Consider the following 14,559-nt stretch of genomic DNA (forward strand, 5'->3'; position numbering starts at 1 on the left):
TGTAGGTACAAATACATCCCAAAAACGACGAAAAATGCTGGCAAAAACAATACATCAGAAAGTACCCTTCTATTGACATAATAGTGTCCAAACTTCCCTATAAAAAAAGATACATAGAACACAAGAGCACTGCAACTACCAACCAAATAATGGCCGGATGTTTTACTTTTTCGATGTCAGCACTTCCACAGAATTTTAAGCCCAGCAGAGTAGCGCCTAACAGTCACTGAGTAGGAGTGTTTGAATCCTGTTTTTAGTGGCGAAAATAGATTCAACACTATCAAAAACTCCTCAGCACCCAAAATCTCAAAGTTTGATAATTGTAACCTGGATTTACAAAACTTCCCGCCAGATTATATCAAAATCTTACCAAAATTTCCATAATTTTCTGGGCAAATTTGAAAACTAACTAACTAGACTACAACTATATATACTATATATACAAAATAAATTCCATATATCCACATACATATAGAAACTTATATATACAAAATTACATACCTATGTACATTTCTGTGTATGACTTCTGTATATATTCTTATATTAAATCACTTTCTGCATATGCATTTATATGAAACGACATGAAGCTTCTATATATGTGTCAAACACCTCTATATACGAGTGGAAGTGCATGAGTGTTTTTTTACATATCCATGAGAAACTACTTATATGTGCATACACATATATGGGAGTGCTTTTTACATGTGCGGAGGAAACAATTTCTATGTGATTCATTATATATCCATGTATGGAAACACTGTACATATACCCTTCTATATATGTGGAGATAAATCCTACTTAAATACACATACACTTGCAAGTTACAATAAAGAGTGGAGCAAACTCATAAACTAAATTACTCTTTACATCAATCACAGAACCTAAATTAGTCTTTAGATCAATCACAGATGTGGTTGCTTCAAAGTCTGTGCCGCCTCATCCACGGGTGGAACTATATTCTTCCAAAACCAATGCTTTCTCCATTGAAAAATCATTTCTTCGATGGGTACACCCTTAGTTACACCCTTAGTTTCTGGAAAGAAGAGGCATACAAAGATACAACCTAAATTAGTCTTTACATCAATCACAGATCTGGTTCCTTCAAAGTCTGTGCCCCCTCATCCACGGGTGGAACTATATTCTTCCAAAACCAATGTTTTCTCCATTGAAAAATCATTTCTTCAATGGGTACACCCTTAGTTTCTGGCAAGAAGAGGTATACAAAGACAGTCATGATACAGATCCAGCCTGCAAAGAATAGGAAAATCCCATACTTGAAAGTACATAAAAGAGATAGGAAGGCCTGTGCAATTGCAAATGTGAAAAGAAAGTTCACAGAGACAGTTATGGCCTGTCCAGCAAAACGGGTTTCTAGTGGGAAAATTTCACTTGGCACAATCCATCCAAGAGAACCCCATGACCACCCAAATCCAGCCACAAATAAACAGATAACTGTTACCACCAATGCTGAGAAGCCTTTCGATAGTTGTTTGTTTCCTCCGAACTTTACACTCAAGATTATGCCAACAGCAACCTGTCAAAAGATAGGACAATATTGTTACTGACGGGTCCAACAGGAAGCAACCCAAAAAGAAAGGCCAAAAAAACTTTCCATAAGCTGCTACTAAACTTTTCTTAAACAGACAATAGTAATTCGAGGGCTTTTCTTCCTAGTGCAACCAGTTGTTGGGATTAAATAAGGGGTTTGGAATTTGGAGCTTTGAAAACAGGTTCGCATGTCCCTGTTACACATGGCATGGCATATGAACTTGGAGTCACTACAAAATCCCTCTTTACAAGCTACTTAATGGATGTGGTCACAACTACTAATTTAATTAGAGAGATTTTACAACCAATTTCCCCCTAACACTTACAACAATTCCTATCCTTTTAAGAAGTCATATAGGCTTCCATGCCGAATAAAAGAAACCAGGAATACAATTGAAGCATATTTATTCTAGCTTTCCTCTCACTTACTTGGCTCATATAGGCAAAACTCAGGATTTCGATTCAACTCTGCAAATGTAAGTGGAACAGGCCACAAAAGCACTCAAGCATAGATAGCAACAATGGTTTCAACCAACCCCTAAAAGAGAAAGCATAATATCGGGAGCTTTGTTTCCCTGGTGAAAAAGTAAGGGACTGATGCACTTCCCACAGTTCAAGCCTTATTTTGAACTAATATTCGATTAAAAATCATAAGTGCATTTGGCTCCTAGAGTTGAAACACAGGAATCCTCCAAAAATATAGTTTTCCTTCATGGGGGCATCCCTAGCTATGGTGAAAACATGGGTGTCTAATAACCCTGGGTTTCACCATCTAAAAATCCACATACATCGAGGATGTATGCTGACATGCTTGAAAACAAGATGCAACAAAATTAAAAAAGGTCTGCCGTGTGTCAGCTTTGCTCTTACCTGACATGATATCATCAGAATACCACCACCAAAAAACAAGGTTCTGCGGCCCAACCTGTCAACAGTTGCAATTGATACCAGGGTGGAAAGTACAAGAACAGCTCCGGTTAAAACAGACGAATACAGGGAAGCATTTGAACCAAATCCCAAACTGCCGAAAAGAACAGGGGCATAGAACAATATGGAATTGATTCCAGTCAAGATCTGAAACATGGGCAGGCAGATGGCCATCACTAGCTGTGGCCGATTCCTCCTCTCCAAAATATTCCTGAATGGATGTTCGATGGCGTTAGCCAATGCACTTGCATCCAGCATATCCTCATACTCTGCATCTACATGCTTGGTGCCCCTGGTCTTCTCCAGGATAGCGCGCCCTTTCTCTAGATGCCCGCGTTCTATCAGACTATTGGGAGTCTCGGGAAGGAGGATCCCTCCAATTGTCATGAAAAGCGTAGGAACTGCAGCCAAACCCAGAGAAAGGCGCACTGAGCATCTGCACACCCACACCAATATATAATGCCATCAACACCACACACTGGATCGGGTCTGAAACAGCTTACCGGGCAAGAAATAGAGAGCAAAATAGCGATCGAGACATCATAGAAACCCAAATAACCCTAACCCTAACAGTCACTAATTCAAGGGACTCCAATGAGAACAATGAATCCTAACAAAATTAACCACACTATATGTACCAGTAAAAGAGCTACCCAGACAAAAGGCCGCTTCCTCTATTGCCCACTTCACAGAAACCGATCTCGGCCACTTCTACGCCGACGCACTGAGCATCTAAACACCCACACCAATATGTAATGCCATCAACACCACACACTGGATCGGGTCTGAAACAGCTTTACCGGACAAGAAACAGACTTGTTATTATCATTGCAGACCGATAATCTTATGGTATTTCCCTCGCTGGGAGAGCAATGGCGATTTCATTCTCAGTCCTTGACAACGCGGCTTTTGCAGCCCTAACCCAATAGCTTCCCTGAGAAAATCGATATTAGCAGGGGGCTTTTGCAACGTTGCATATTCTTGGCACAGAATAACCTCAGAGTAATCTCCAGCGTTCTCCTTAATAAAACTCTGCACGAACGCTTCTCTGCAGGTCCCCCCCCTCCTCTGGAGTGACTCTGCCTGCGCCCTCCTCAACATCCCCGCCCTCCTCTACATCAAACGTTGATATCCACGCGTCATGACGGGTTCGATAACGGTTTTTTTAATGTTTTAAAATATTTCTTATTAAATTGGACGGCTGATTTTATTTCAATCGTCTAACAAAAGATCCGACGACTACCATTAAGACAGAAAGGCATCTGGGGGAGTTCATCTCAGAGGGAAATGCCTTACGGCGTAATTATGCGGTCTGATCATGTATATTATAGATCTGAATACTGACACATGTGTTATTTTGTAAATGTTATGATCTGGGTATGACTGAAGCATGGAATAGTTGCAAAATTATGAATTAATATTTGCAGATATGTATGCTAGCTGGCTTTGATAAAAGCATGTATACACGCCGGTTCAACACATCTAAGTAGCGTATACAGTATGAAATATGATATGTGAAGTTGTAACTGAATCAGGCTGTTGTTGCAAAGTTCTTGGTTCTGCTCTATGTTCTGGTGACCGTATTTTGGTTACACTATTCTGAATGTTCAGATTGATTGATTGTGATTTGCTTCAGTGACGATGGGTTTTCAGTGATTCAGTTGTGGGTGATCCAGAGATTGATGATTGAGTTTCAGTGATTGGTTGATGCAGATGTATTTGATAATTGTATTGCAGTAGTAATTGATTTTGAGCTTCAATGTTGTTGATGGGTCCAATATGAAAATTAGATGAAACAAGACCTTCATGTGTATTGTTGTGTACTAGGAGCATCCAGTCTGAAAATTTATGAAACGTGGTCCCTGGAAGAAGAAAGAAGGTCATAGCCTTCTGTAGGTCAGTGCCTTCGTACTAGTAAACATATCGGCTAGTACAAGATCTAGGGGGGTTGTAGCTCCCTTCTAGTAGAAGCTGAAGAATGAGAGAAGGTTGTAGCCTTCTGCAGGTGGGTGCCTGTGTACTGGTATGAGTCTGCACCAGTACAATGTTGTAAGAAGATTTTCTTATTGTTAAAAGAAGATAGAGATGACAACGTTAGGTGGTTTTCACCCACATTGGGTTTCCACCTTGAATCTGGGTGTTCATGTGTGTTGCTTATTTGTTATGGTTCATTTTGTTATTAATTGCACATGTCTACTATTTAATGTTTAATAAAGTATTGATGCACAGATTAAATATCAACATATGATGAATTAAATGAATCATAATTTCACTAGATATACATTGTTATCCTTAAGAATAGTTGCGTGCACACGCGAGTTCCCCTCACAGAAGTAGCATTTATAAATATGATTATGGAAATGAAAAAGTTATTGATTTACAAATACTGATTCACCGCCCCCCCTCTCAGTACTATTTCCAACACGGGTAATAAGGGGTAGAACTATCATGTGATAGTCCTAACTTAGCAATCAACTCAGCCATCATGTGATTGAGAAAATGCGACCCATGATCTATAACTATGGCTTATGGTACACCAAACCGGGCAACCACATGGTTAAAAAATAAAAGAGTAGACGTTTTGCCACTGTTGTTCAATGTTGGCATTGCCTCGGCCCATTTGGTAAAATAGTCAACGGCGACTATAATACACCCATGCCCCCTGGTCGAGGTGGGGTTACATGTCGTAAAGTCAATGCCCCATTTGGCGAATGGGCCAACAACAATGACTGGATGTAATGGTGCAAGTGGTAATCTAGTTTTTCGGTCATATATCTGGCATGCGTGACAGCTCCTGACAGCAATAATACAGTCTTTAAATATAGTTGGCCATAAGTAACCGGCACGGAGAATTCTCTGTGCGGTTGCATATCCAGATAAGTGTCCACCATGGGCACCTGAATGACAATCATTCAATGCTTTCTCGGCTTCCTCATGCGTGAGGCACCTCCATAAAATCGTATTGATACCATCACGATAAAGAGTATCGAATACGTCGTTTTTGCGAGCGAGAGGTATCAGGTTGGAAAGTTTGGGTTTGGAGGTTGAGGGAAGGTCGCAAAGTAACTCTACGAAAACTAGATATTTCTTTGATTTGGACTTGATGAATTCCAAATCAAACTCCTGTAAAATGACTATCAATTTTGAGTATTTCCCCCCCAGCAATTGACGTGACAAAAGGTATGTCATGGGGTTGCAATCCAAAATGACAGTTGTTTTCTGGAGTAGGATGTAGTGACGAAATATTTGAACAGCTTGCATAGCTGCCAAAGCTAGTTTTTCAACATAAGAGTACTTACCTTTTGTATCATTGAGATTGCGGCTCAAGTAGTAAATCAAATGTTCAACCCATTTTCTTCCTGGACTAAAGCCATGCCAATGGTTGTATCTGCAGTGGCGAGATATAGGTAATAGTCGTTTTGGTAATTTGGAGAATACATTAATGAAGCTCTAATCAAGGTATATTTAAGAGCATCAAAGGAAGCTTGCACTACCTGATCCCAATGGAAGGGTATCTCCTTTTTCAAACGACGTGTAAAACCTTTAGCCATCTCAATGTAATTAGGAATGAACCTCCTCAGAAAGTTTGCATTCCCTTGGAGTCTCTGTAACTATAAAAGTTTTGAAGGTGGAGGAAAATCATGAATTGCCTGAACCTTTAATGGATCAAGTCGAATCCCCTCTATAGACACTAAAAAACCAAACAATCGACTAGAACCAACAAAAAACACACATTTGTGTGGATTGAGTCGTACCTTGTAGTGTTAGCATCGTAAAAATATTGCCCTCAAATGTTGTGGGGGATCAGTCCGCTGTCGTGAATGAGCAGGTAAATCGTCAATGTAAGGTTGAACAATGTGCTTGATGTCATGGAAGGCATAGTTCATTGCCCTCTGAAATGTGGCCCCTACATTCTTCAAGCCAAATGGGAGTTTCCTATATGTGAATGTGCCCCAAGGACAAACAAAAGTTTTTTTAGATTGATCTTGTGGGCGGATATTGATTTGATTGTACCCGGAAAAACCATCCATAAATGAGAATATTTCGCATCCAGCACATTCGTCAATAATCTAGTCGATAAAAGGATTAGGATGATTGTCCTTTGGACATGTCTAATTTACATCCCTATAATCGACACACACTCAAATTTCCCCTTGTTTCTTCATTACAAGAACAAGCTTGGAAACCCAGTTAGTAAGAGGTATGGGGTAAATGAAACCAACCCGCAAAAGTTTTTCAACTTCTGCTTTAATTGTAGTGACTTTCTTTGGATGAACAGGTCGAAGCCGCTGTCGAACTGGCTTGACATCAAGGTACATTTTGATTCGAGTTCAACAATACTAGAGTCAATTCCTGGCATCTCCTCATAAGACCATGCAAATATATCTCTAAATTCATGAAAGAGAGTACAGTAACTATCGAGTTCCGATAGAGAACAATATTTTCCTACATGAATGTTCTCTATAATATTAGGCTTGGTTGAAATATTAATAGAAATCGTTTCTTCAATATTTGACAAGTTCGCTCAGATTCTACCATGTCTATGAAAACTAAATTCGAAGGGAAATCAACAATTGAAGGGTGGTTTAGTTTGTTTGAATAATCTTTGATGTCATCTGGAAGATGGGAACGATGATGATAATATTCCCAAGGTTCTTCTCCTATCATCATGTATTGGACGATTCCTTCATCCGTAGAATGTATACATGAGAAAGGATCCGAAGAAGTACCATATTCTAGCGAGCGGTCTATGCATAAAATTGGTGAATGCGGATTTGGGTTTGTCGCACAAGCCCAGAAAATTGATTACTATGCTGGTTCAATGGGGCTTAGTGGCATTACCTCAATATTACTATCAACTTCAAAATTGTTGGTAATCCTCCTTAAATCAGATGAGGTGGAGGAAATCATGTTGCAAGTCTCTACTGTTGCCACTTCCACCAAATTAGATGGTGAAGGTAATGTAAAAGTACCCATTAGGGAAGGATCGTTAAAGAGACCTACCCCAACACTTTGAAGTGACAGCGGCGGTCCGTGTACCAACGGAATGCTTCCCGTAGCCTGTGAACTATTAGCAAAGAATGCAAGTTGATCGATGATAGTGATTCCACCCTTATGAGGGAATGCAATAGTACGAAAGTACGTGGAAACCACAACAACCATAGAATATACCCATGGCTTTCCCAGTAAAATGTTGTAATCGAGAGGTCTGTCAACTACCTCAACTTAAATAGTAACTGTGTTTCCCCCTAGTTCAATTTGCAGGTTACTCAAAATCCCAGAAGAAGTATATGTTCGTTTGTCAAAAGCTTTTAACGTGTTTGATGATCTGACAACGATGGTGAACCAAGTGTTTTCTAGTAGCTCATTGACATAATGCAAGTAGATGCCCCCTCATCAATAATAGTTCGGTGAACATTCTTATTGAGAGCTTTTACTTGAATTAGGAAAGCTAATTGTGTCGGTAACTCTGGTGTATATCCCACATGGTTAAAAACCACAAGATTGGAATCCATAAGGTCTACTCCACTAATTTCTGACAATAAACCATGCTTCTAGGAGGGAAAATTTTGTAACACCTCGAGTGTCGACATAGTAGAAGGTGATTGAGCAAGATCTTCCACTATGTTATAGTTCTTAGCTGCTCGAGCCTGAGGGTTAAATGTTGATTTATGCACAACTCCCTTTGGTGGTTTTATTGTCAATTCTGGTGCAATAGGTTGAATATTTTCAGATGAAGTCGAAGTCGAAGGATTGGGTTGATCAGTGGCCTAATTATTCAATGATGACGGTGGATTTCCATAATATTTATTTCTCATTGACACCAAAACTTTGTTTTGTGGCTTTGTGATGGATAACATGAGTACTTAGGATGTGGAAGAATGGTCTGTTGCAACCAAATGTGTCTTCGGGTTTGGAAATAGATCAGTCAACACTACTGATGTGTTAGAAGTCTTTAAAAGTTTAGAGACCTCTGAGTGGTGTGGAAAATCTCTTGTAAAGTGCTCGCCATTACAGATTAGACATGGATAACGAGGTTTCCTTGCCGAAGTAGAGGAATCAGATGATTTCTCTTGAGGGGAATTATATTTTTTCTTCTTGTTTTTCCCATTTTTCTTGCCTCGTGGTTGCTTTTGATTTTTGCCTTTGTTAGATGACACAACATTAACTTCAGAAGCAAGAGTGTTTTTTGATGCATTGGTAGTTTGATTGGTAATGGCAAGAGTTTGACTAGATAGTATTCCTACCATTTGTGTGCTTGAAGAACCAATCACACCATCATTGACATGAGAGTCCTTACTCGATTGTGGAGGAGGAGGAACAATGAAAGCTGGTTGGGGTGCATTGGGAATTTTGTCGTAGGGCATGTTGGATTGTGTGTAAATCAAATCCAAGTATTGGGCACGAGCAATTACTTGCTCTTCCGTGACAACCCGAAATTTTGCCACATCCTCGGTGATTGATGGAAACAAGGATTTTATGAACCACTCAGCCAAAATCTGATTAGGAACATATGTCTTAACCATTCGACGATGGTGCCACCACTCATGAATATGATCTAATATATGGGTAGCAGTAATTTGTTTAAAGTTGGTTAGGAGTTCCATTCCAGTCTCGTATCTGATAGGTAACTAGAAGTGGGTCAGAAATGTGGTGGCTAAAGTCATAAAGTTGTCAAACGAAGATCTTGGTAACTCAATGTACCATTTTGTAGCCAAACTAGTAATTGTTATTTGGAAAAGACAGAGTCTAATCGAATCATCCTTTAAGGATTTTGATGAACACCACAAATGAAATGTCATGACACGCTTTGATGGGTCTTCTCTAGGATTTCCATTGAATTTTGGAATGTCAGAAGGTAACTTATGTGGAATCACCGGCCACCAAGGTGCATATAAGATTGGATCATTAGTGATTCGATTTAAATCTGGTAATTCTAAAGTTGCTACAAATGGCAACTGTCAATTCACGTTAGTTTGAGCATACCCAGGATATGATGGAATTACCTGAGCAATAGGTCTTTGCTTACCAACATAGGGCATATGAATTTGGTAACCTTGATAAGGTTGTTGTTAAACAAAACTGGCATAAGGTGGTTGTTGATAACCAGGTTGAATTTGCGGTTGTCCATAACCTGCAAAGCCTTGTTGACCAGGACACATCAGCAACTTGTTCCTTAGAAGGAACATACTCCAACTTGACCTTCTGCTCAAGCACTTGTTCCCGAAGAAAATGGTACTTGATTGGTATGTGCTTGGTCTTTGAGTGCATGACTGGATTCTTTGAAATGTTGATTGCACTTGTATTATCACATAAGATAGAGACTGGTGAAGTGCAAGTGATTTGAAAATCCTGCAAGGTCTGCATCATCCAAAGAAGTTGTGTGCAACAAGATGCCGCAGCCACATATTCTGCTTCAGCTGTAGATAAGGCAATCGAACTTTGTTTCTTGCTGAACCAAGATACTAATCTGGAGCCCATAAAGAATGCACCACCACTTGTGCTCTTCCTGTCATCCACGCTTCCGGCCCAATCTGCATCTGTATAAGCATGAAGTGTGAGATCTGTATCTCTAGGATACCATAATCCATAATTTTGTGTCCCTTGAAGATATTTGAAGATTCTCTTCACTGCCTGAAGATGAGTCTCCTTTGGATTTGCCTGAAATCTCCCATCTATTCCGACTGCATGCATGATGTCTGGTCGGGTACCTGTCAAATAAAGCAAACTCCCAATCATGGATCTATAAGTTGGTTGATGAACTGCTGCTGATTCATCATTTGCACTGAGGCTGCAACCTGTAACCATGGGTGTACATACTAGCTTTGAATCTTCCATGCCATACTTCTTCAAGATCTGCTTGAGGTACTTGGTTTGAGACAAGAAGATGCCTCCTTCATTTTGTTGGATTTGTAATCCAAGAAAGTATGTCAATTCTCCAAGTAGTGACATTTCGAATTCTTTCTGCATAACCAAGGCAAAGTTTTGACTCATAGTCTCTTCATTGCTGCCAAAGATAATATCATCTACATAAACAACAAGTATTAGCAATTTGTTATTTTCAATTTTTATATAGAGATTGCTATCTGCTGATCCTTTTGAAAAGCCTTGTTGGTGAAGATATTTGTCCAATCAATAGTACCAAGCCCTTGGAGCTTGTTTGAGACCATAGAGAGCCTTTTTTAATTTGCATACAAGGTTTGGATCATTCCCAAGAATGAAACCATCTGGCTGCTCAATATATACTTCTTCTTCTAAGTCTCCATTCAGAAAGGCTGATTTCACGTCCATTTGAAATACCTTGAAGTTTTGAAAGCTTGAAAGAGCAAGGAACATTCGGATGGCCTCAAGTCTTGCTACAGGAGCAAAGGTCTCTTCAAAATCTATCCCTTCTTGCTGCGCATACCCTTTACAAACAAGTCTGGCCTTGTTTCTAATTACTTCTCCATTTTCATTCAATTTATTCTTGAAGACCCATTTTGTCCCTATGACATTCTTATCTTTTGGTCTAGGAACCAGTTCCCAAGTGTTGTTCTTTTCGATCTGCTCAAGTTCTTCATCCATTGCTTTGACCCAACATTCATCCTTGCATGCCTCGTTCACATTTTGTGGTTCAGTGGAAGAGAGTAATGCCAAATAGCTTGAAGCTTCTGCAATTCTTCTTCTTGTTTGTATTCCTGCTTCTTTCTGCCCCACAATCTGAGATTCTGGATGATTCTTTTGAACATATCTGGATGGAGTCTTCTCTTCTATTCTTGCCTGCTCCTCTGGTTCTTCTTGAGGTTCTTCTTCTTCATCATTCTGCCTTTGAGTGTAGCCTTCATCTTCTTCAATGTCTTCATGATGAACTTGCCTAGGAATATATCCCTTCTCATCAACCACTACATCAATGTTGTCAACAATTCTGCCAAGTCTTTTATTGTAGCACTTGTATGCTTTGCTATATGGAGAATAACCAAGAAGAATGCCTTCATCTGCTCTTGGTTCAAGTTTGCCAAGTTGCTCATCAGTATTCTTAATATAAAATTTGCTCCCAAATATTTTGAAGTGCTTCACCGAAGGAGTCTCACCACTCCAGAGCTCATGAGGTGTTTGAGTGCTGTTTACTCGGACATTTGTTTTGTTAAGAATAATAACCGCAGCATGTGCAGCTTCACCCCAGAAAGTTGCGGGAGTACCTGATTCATCAAGCATAGCACGAGCCATTTGTTGGATTGTTCTGTTCATTCTTTCCACCACCCCATTTTGCTGAGGAGTTCTAGCTGTAGAGAATTCTCTTCTTATCCCATGTTCTTCACAGAAATTGTAAAATTCGTTTGAGGTAAACTCCCCACCTCTGTCAGATCTGAGGCACTTAATTTTGTGTCCTGATTCATTTTCAACCAAGGCTTTGAAGGATTTGAATTTTTCGAATGCTTCATCTTTGTGCTTCATAAGTCCTAACCAGACAAACCTGGAGAAATCGTCAATGAATAATATCAAGTATTCTTCTCCTCGAGGTGTTCTTTTTCTGAATGGACCACATGTATCTGTATGTACTAGCTCAAGAGGCATGCTAGCTGATCCTTCCTTCTCTGGAAAGTTAGTTCTGGTTTGCTTTCCAAACTGACAAGATTTGCATATAGTGTTGTCTGGAATTTTGATATCTGGAAGACCACGAACTGCCTGATATTTGCATGCTTTCCTTATCTGTGAAAATCTTAGATGCCCCAACCTTCGATGCCATAGCCAGTGTTCATCATCCTTGCTCAAATAGCATTGTTGTGGTCCTTCTTCAAATATGTATAGATTATTTGGAGTCCTTCTTCCTTTGATCACTGTTTTACCTGTATCAAGATCACGAACACAACATCCATTTGATCTAAATATTACCTCTGTTCCTTGGTCGCACATCTGACTGACACTCAGAAGATTATGCTTCAATCCATCAACATACAAAACATTTCTAGCTTTGACCTTCTCTTTCAATGGAGCCACACCTTTTCCTTTTATGGCTGCAGAGATATCGTTTCCAAAGGAAACTTTCTTCCCCTTTTCTAATGCGGTATATGACTCAATCTTTTCTTTGTCCCCTGTCATATGCTTCAAACATCCGCTGTCAATGTACCATTGACTTTCTTGACCTTCTGCATAAAAGGCTATCCCACATCTTTCTGGTTGTGGTTCCTTTATTCTCCATGTTCTGACATTTGAGTTTTTCTCCTTCTGAATTGTCTTCCGGAACCTGCTCCTGCATTCAGAGTCTTCATGACCAAAGTTATTACAAATAGAGCATTCAACTTCATTTTCAAGAACCGAAAAGTTGTTATAAGTCCTTTTCATGGTTTCAGTCATTCTCCCTTGCTTTTGAGTTTCTCTAGTCATGATTGTCTTATAGGCAACACATTGAGCTGCTTTGTGACCGAAGTTATGGCAAGAAAAGCATTGGCCATTAAAGAAACTTCTGTGATAACCAGATCTATCATCCAACCGATTGTAGCTTCTATTTATTCTTGGAGCAAATTGGGAAGATTTTACCTGTGGCTGATTGTAGCTTCTGTTTGTCCTTAAGGCAGTTTGTCCCCAAATTTCTTGATGGTCTTTATTTGTTCTTGAGGTAAACTGTCCCTGATTCACCTGATTACTTTTAGTTGGCCTTTGCTCGCTTCTTCTTGCTGCATCAAGATAACTTTTAGAGGTAGAGGCTTGAGATGTTTCTCCATTATATCCAAGACATGTCTTGATCAGAGGAGATCGCTGCACATTGATAATCTCATCCAAGGTTTCAGATCCTTTAACAAATTTAAGATTAATAGCTTTTGTTTTCTCAATCTCTTTTCTAAGACCAACAATTTCACCTTCTAGTTTCTCAAGATGTTTTTCCTTTTCATCAATTTGAAATTGTAGAGTATCAATGATTATATTCTTTTCTTCTATACATCTCTTGAGTCTAGTAATGTCATCATAAAGGTTATCCACATCTATAGCATCCATATAATCATCATCTTCAAATGCCATTAACAACTTATATTCATTACCTCGTTCATCTTCATCACTATTCGATAGACCATCACTATCTTCATGAGTGTAGTAACTTTTCTTATTTGCACTCTGTTTCTTGTTCCATCTAGCAGGTTCCTTTCCTTTATCCTTATAAGGACATTTTGCAGCATAATGACCTACTCTTCCACAAGCAAAGCATTTAAAAGGTAACTTACCTCTGAACCTTCCAGAACCCCTTTGAAGATTTCTGACAAAATTTGATTCTTCTTCCTCTTGTTCTGGGACGAGGCTTGCTTCATAATAATCTTCTTTGCCTCATGCCTTGAAAGCAGCTTCTCTTCTGTCTGATGGACCTCCCTTTCTCATTTCATAAGCAGTTAGAATTCCATGTAGCTGAGACATAGTAAGAATTCGTAGATTTTCCTTTTCTTCTATTGCAGATACTTTAGATTCAAACTTGGGGGATAATGATCTTAGAACCTTTTCAACTACTATAGCCTCTTTTATTTCTTCACCCAAATTTTTCATACAATTAACGATCTCATCTACCCGAAGAAAATAGTTAGCCACACTTTCATCATTATACATCTTGAGAGTCTCATACTGAATCCTGAGAGTTTGAAGTTTAGCACGATTTACCTGTTCATCACCTTCATAGCTCGTGACAATTTTGTCCCATATCTCTTTTGCGGATTTGTAGTGCATTACCTTCATGAATTCCGTTTGGGATATACATCCTAATAGGGTACTGACTGCTTTCGCATTTGTTTCATACTTCTTTTTCTCGGCTGCATCTGTAGGAGTAGCTGAAGGAAAAGCGTAGCCTGTTTCTACAATGTCCCAAACTTCTGTACCAAGAGATTGAAGATAGGCAGTAACTCTTACCTTCCAATAATTGAAGTTTGTCCCATCAAAAACCGGTGGCCTGATTGATGCTTCTCTCTCGTAGTTGCTCATGATGAACGATCTACCTTCAAGCGATCAAGCTTCTCTGATACCAATTGTTGGAAATAATACTGAGAGGGGGGGTGAATCAGTATTATCAGATCAATAAAACTTTTTCAATGCTCAGAAACATATACGCTACTTCAGTTAAGTGAA

General features: G+C 39.3%; 1 protein-coding gene across 1 annotated transcript; it reads right to left on the bottom strand.

Annotated features, from left to right (window-relative positions):
- Window positions 1-1,055: 1,055 nt before the first annotated feature.
- Window positions 1,056-2,887, bottom strand: LOC149263134 (sugar carrier protein A-like). Its single transcript, XM_089387173.1, has 2 exons — window positions 2,419-2,887; window positions 1,056-1,534 (listed from the first exon to the last, which is right to left on the bottom strand). The coding sequence occupies exons 1-2, from the start codon at window positions 2,860-2,862 to the stop codon at window positions 1,085-1,087; spliced, it is 894 nt and encodes a 297-aa protein (XP_089243299.1). The 5' UTR covers window positions 2,863-2,887; the 3' UTR covers window positions 1,056-1,084.
- Window positions 2,888-14,559: the final 11,672 nt, after the last annotated feature.

Source organism: Pinus tabuliformis, chromosome 6 (assembly GCF_031772625.1).
Source record: "Pinus tabuliformis cultivar Carrire ecotype Pingquan chromosome 6, CPIR1, whole genome shotgun sequence".
NCBI lineage: Eukaryota > Viridiplantae > Streptophyta > Pinopsida > Pinales > Pinaceae > Pinus > Pinus tabuliformis.

Coding starts and splice junctions, on each gene's coding strand:
- LOC149263134 (XM_089387173.1), bottom strand. CDS start 2,862: ATGACAATTGGAGGGATCCTCCTTCCCGAGACTCCCAATAGTCTGATA. Junction 1,535..2,418: donor TTCTGATGATATCATGTCAG/GTAAGAGCAAAG, acceptor ATCTTTTGACAG/GTTGCTGTTGGCATAATCTT.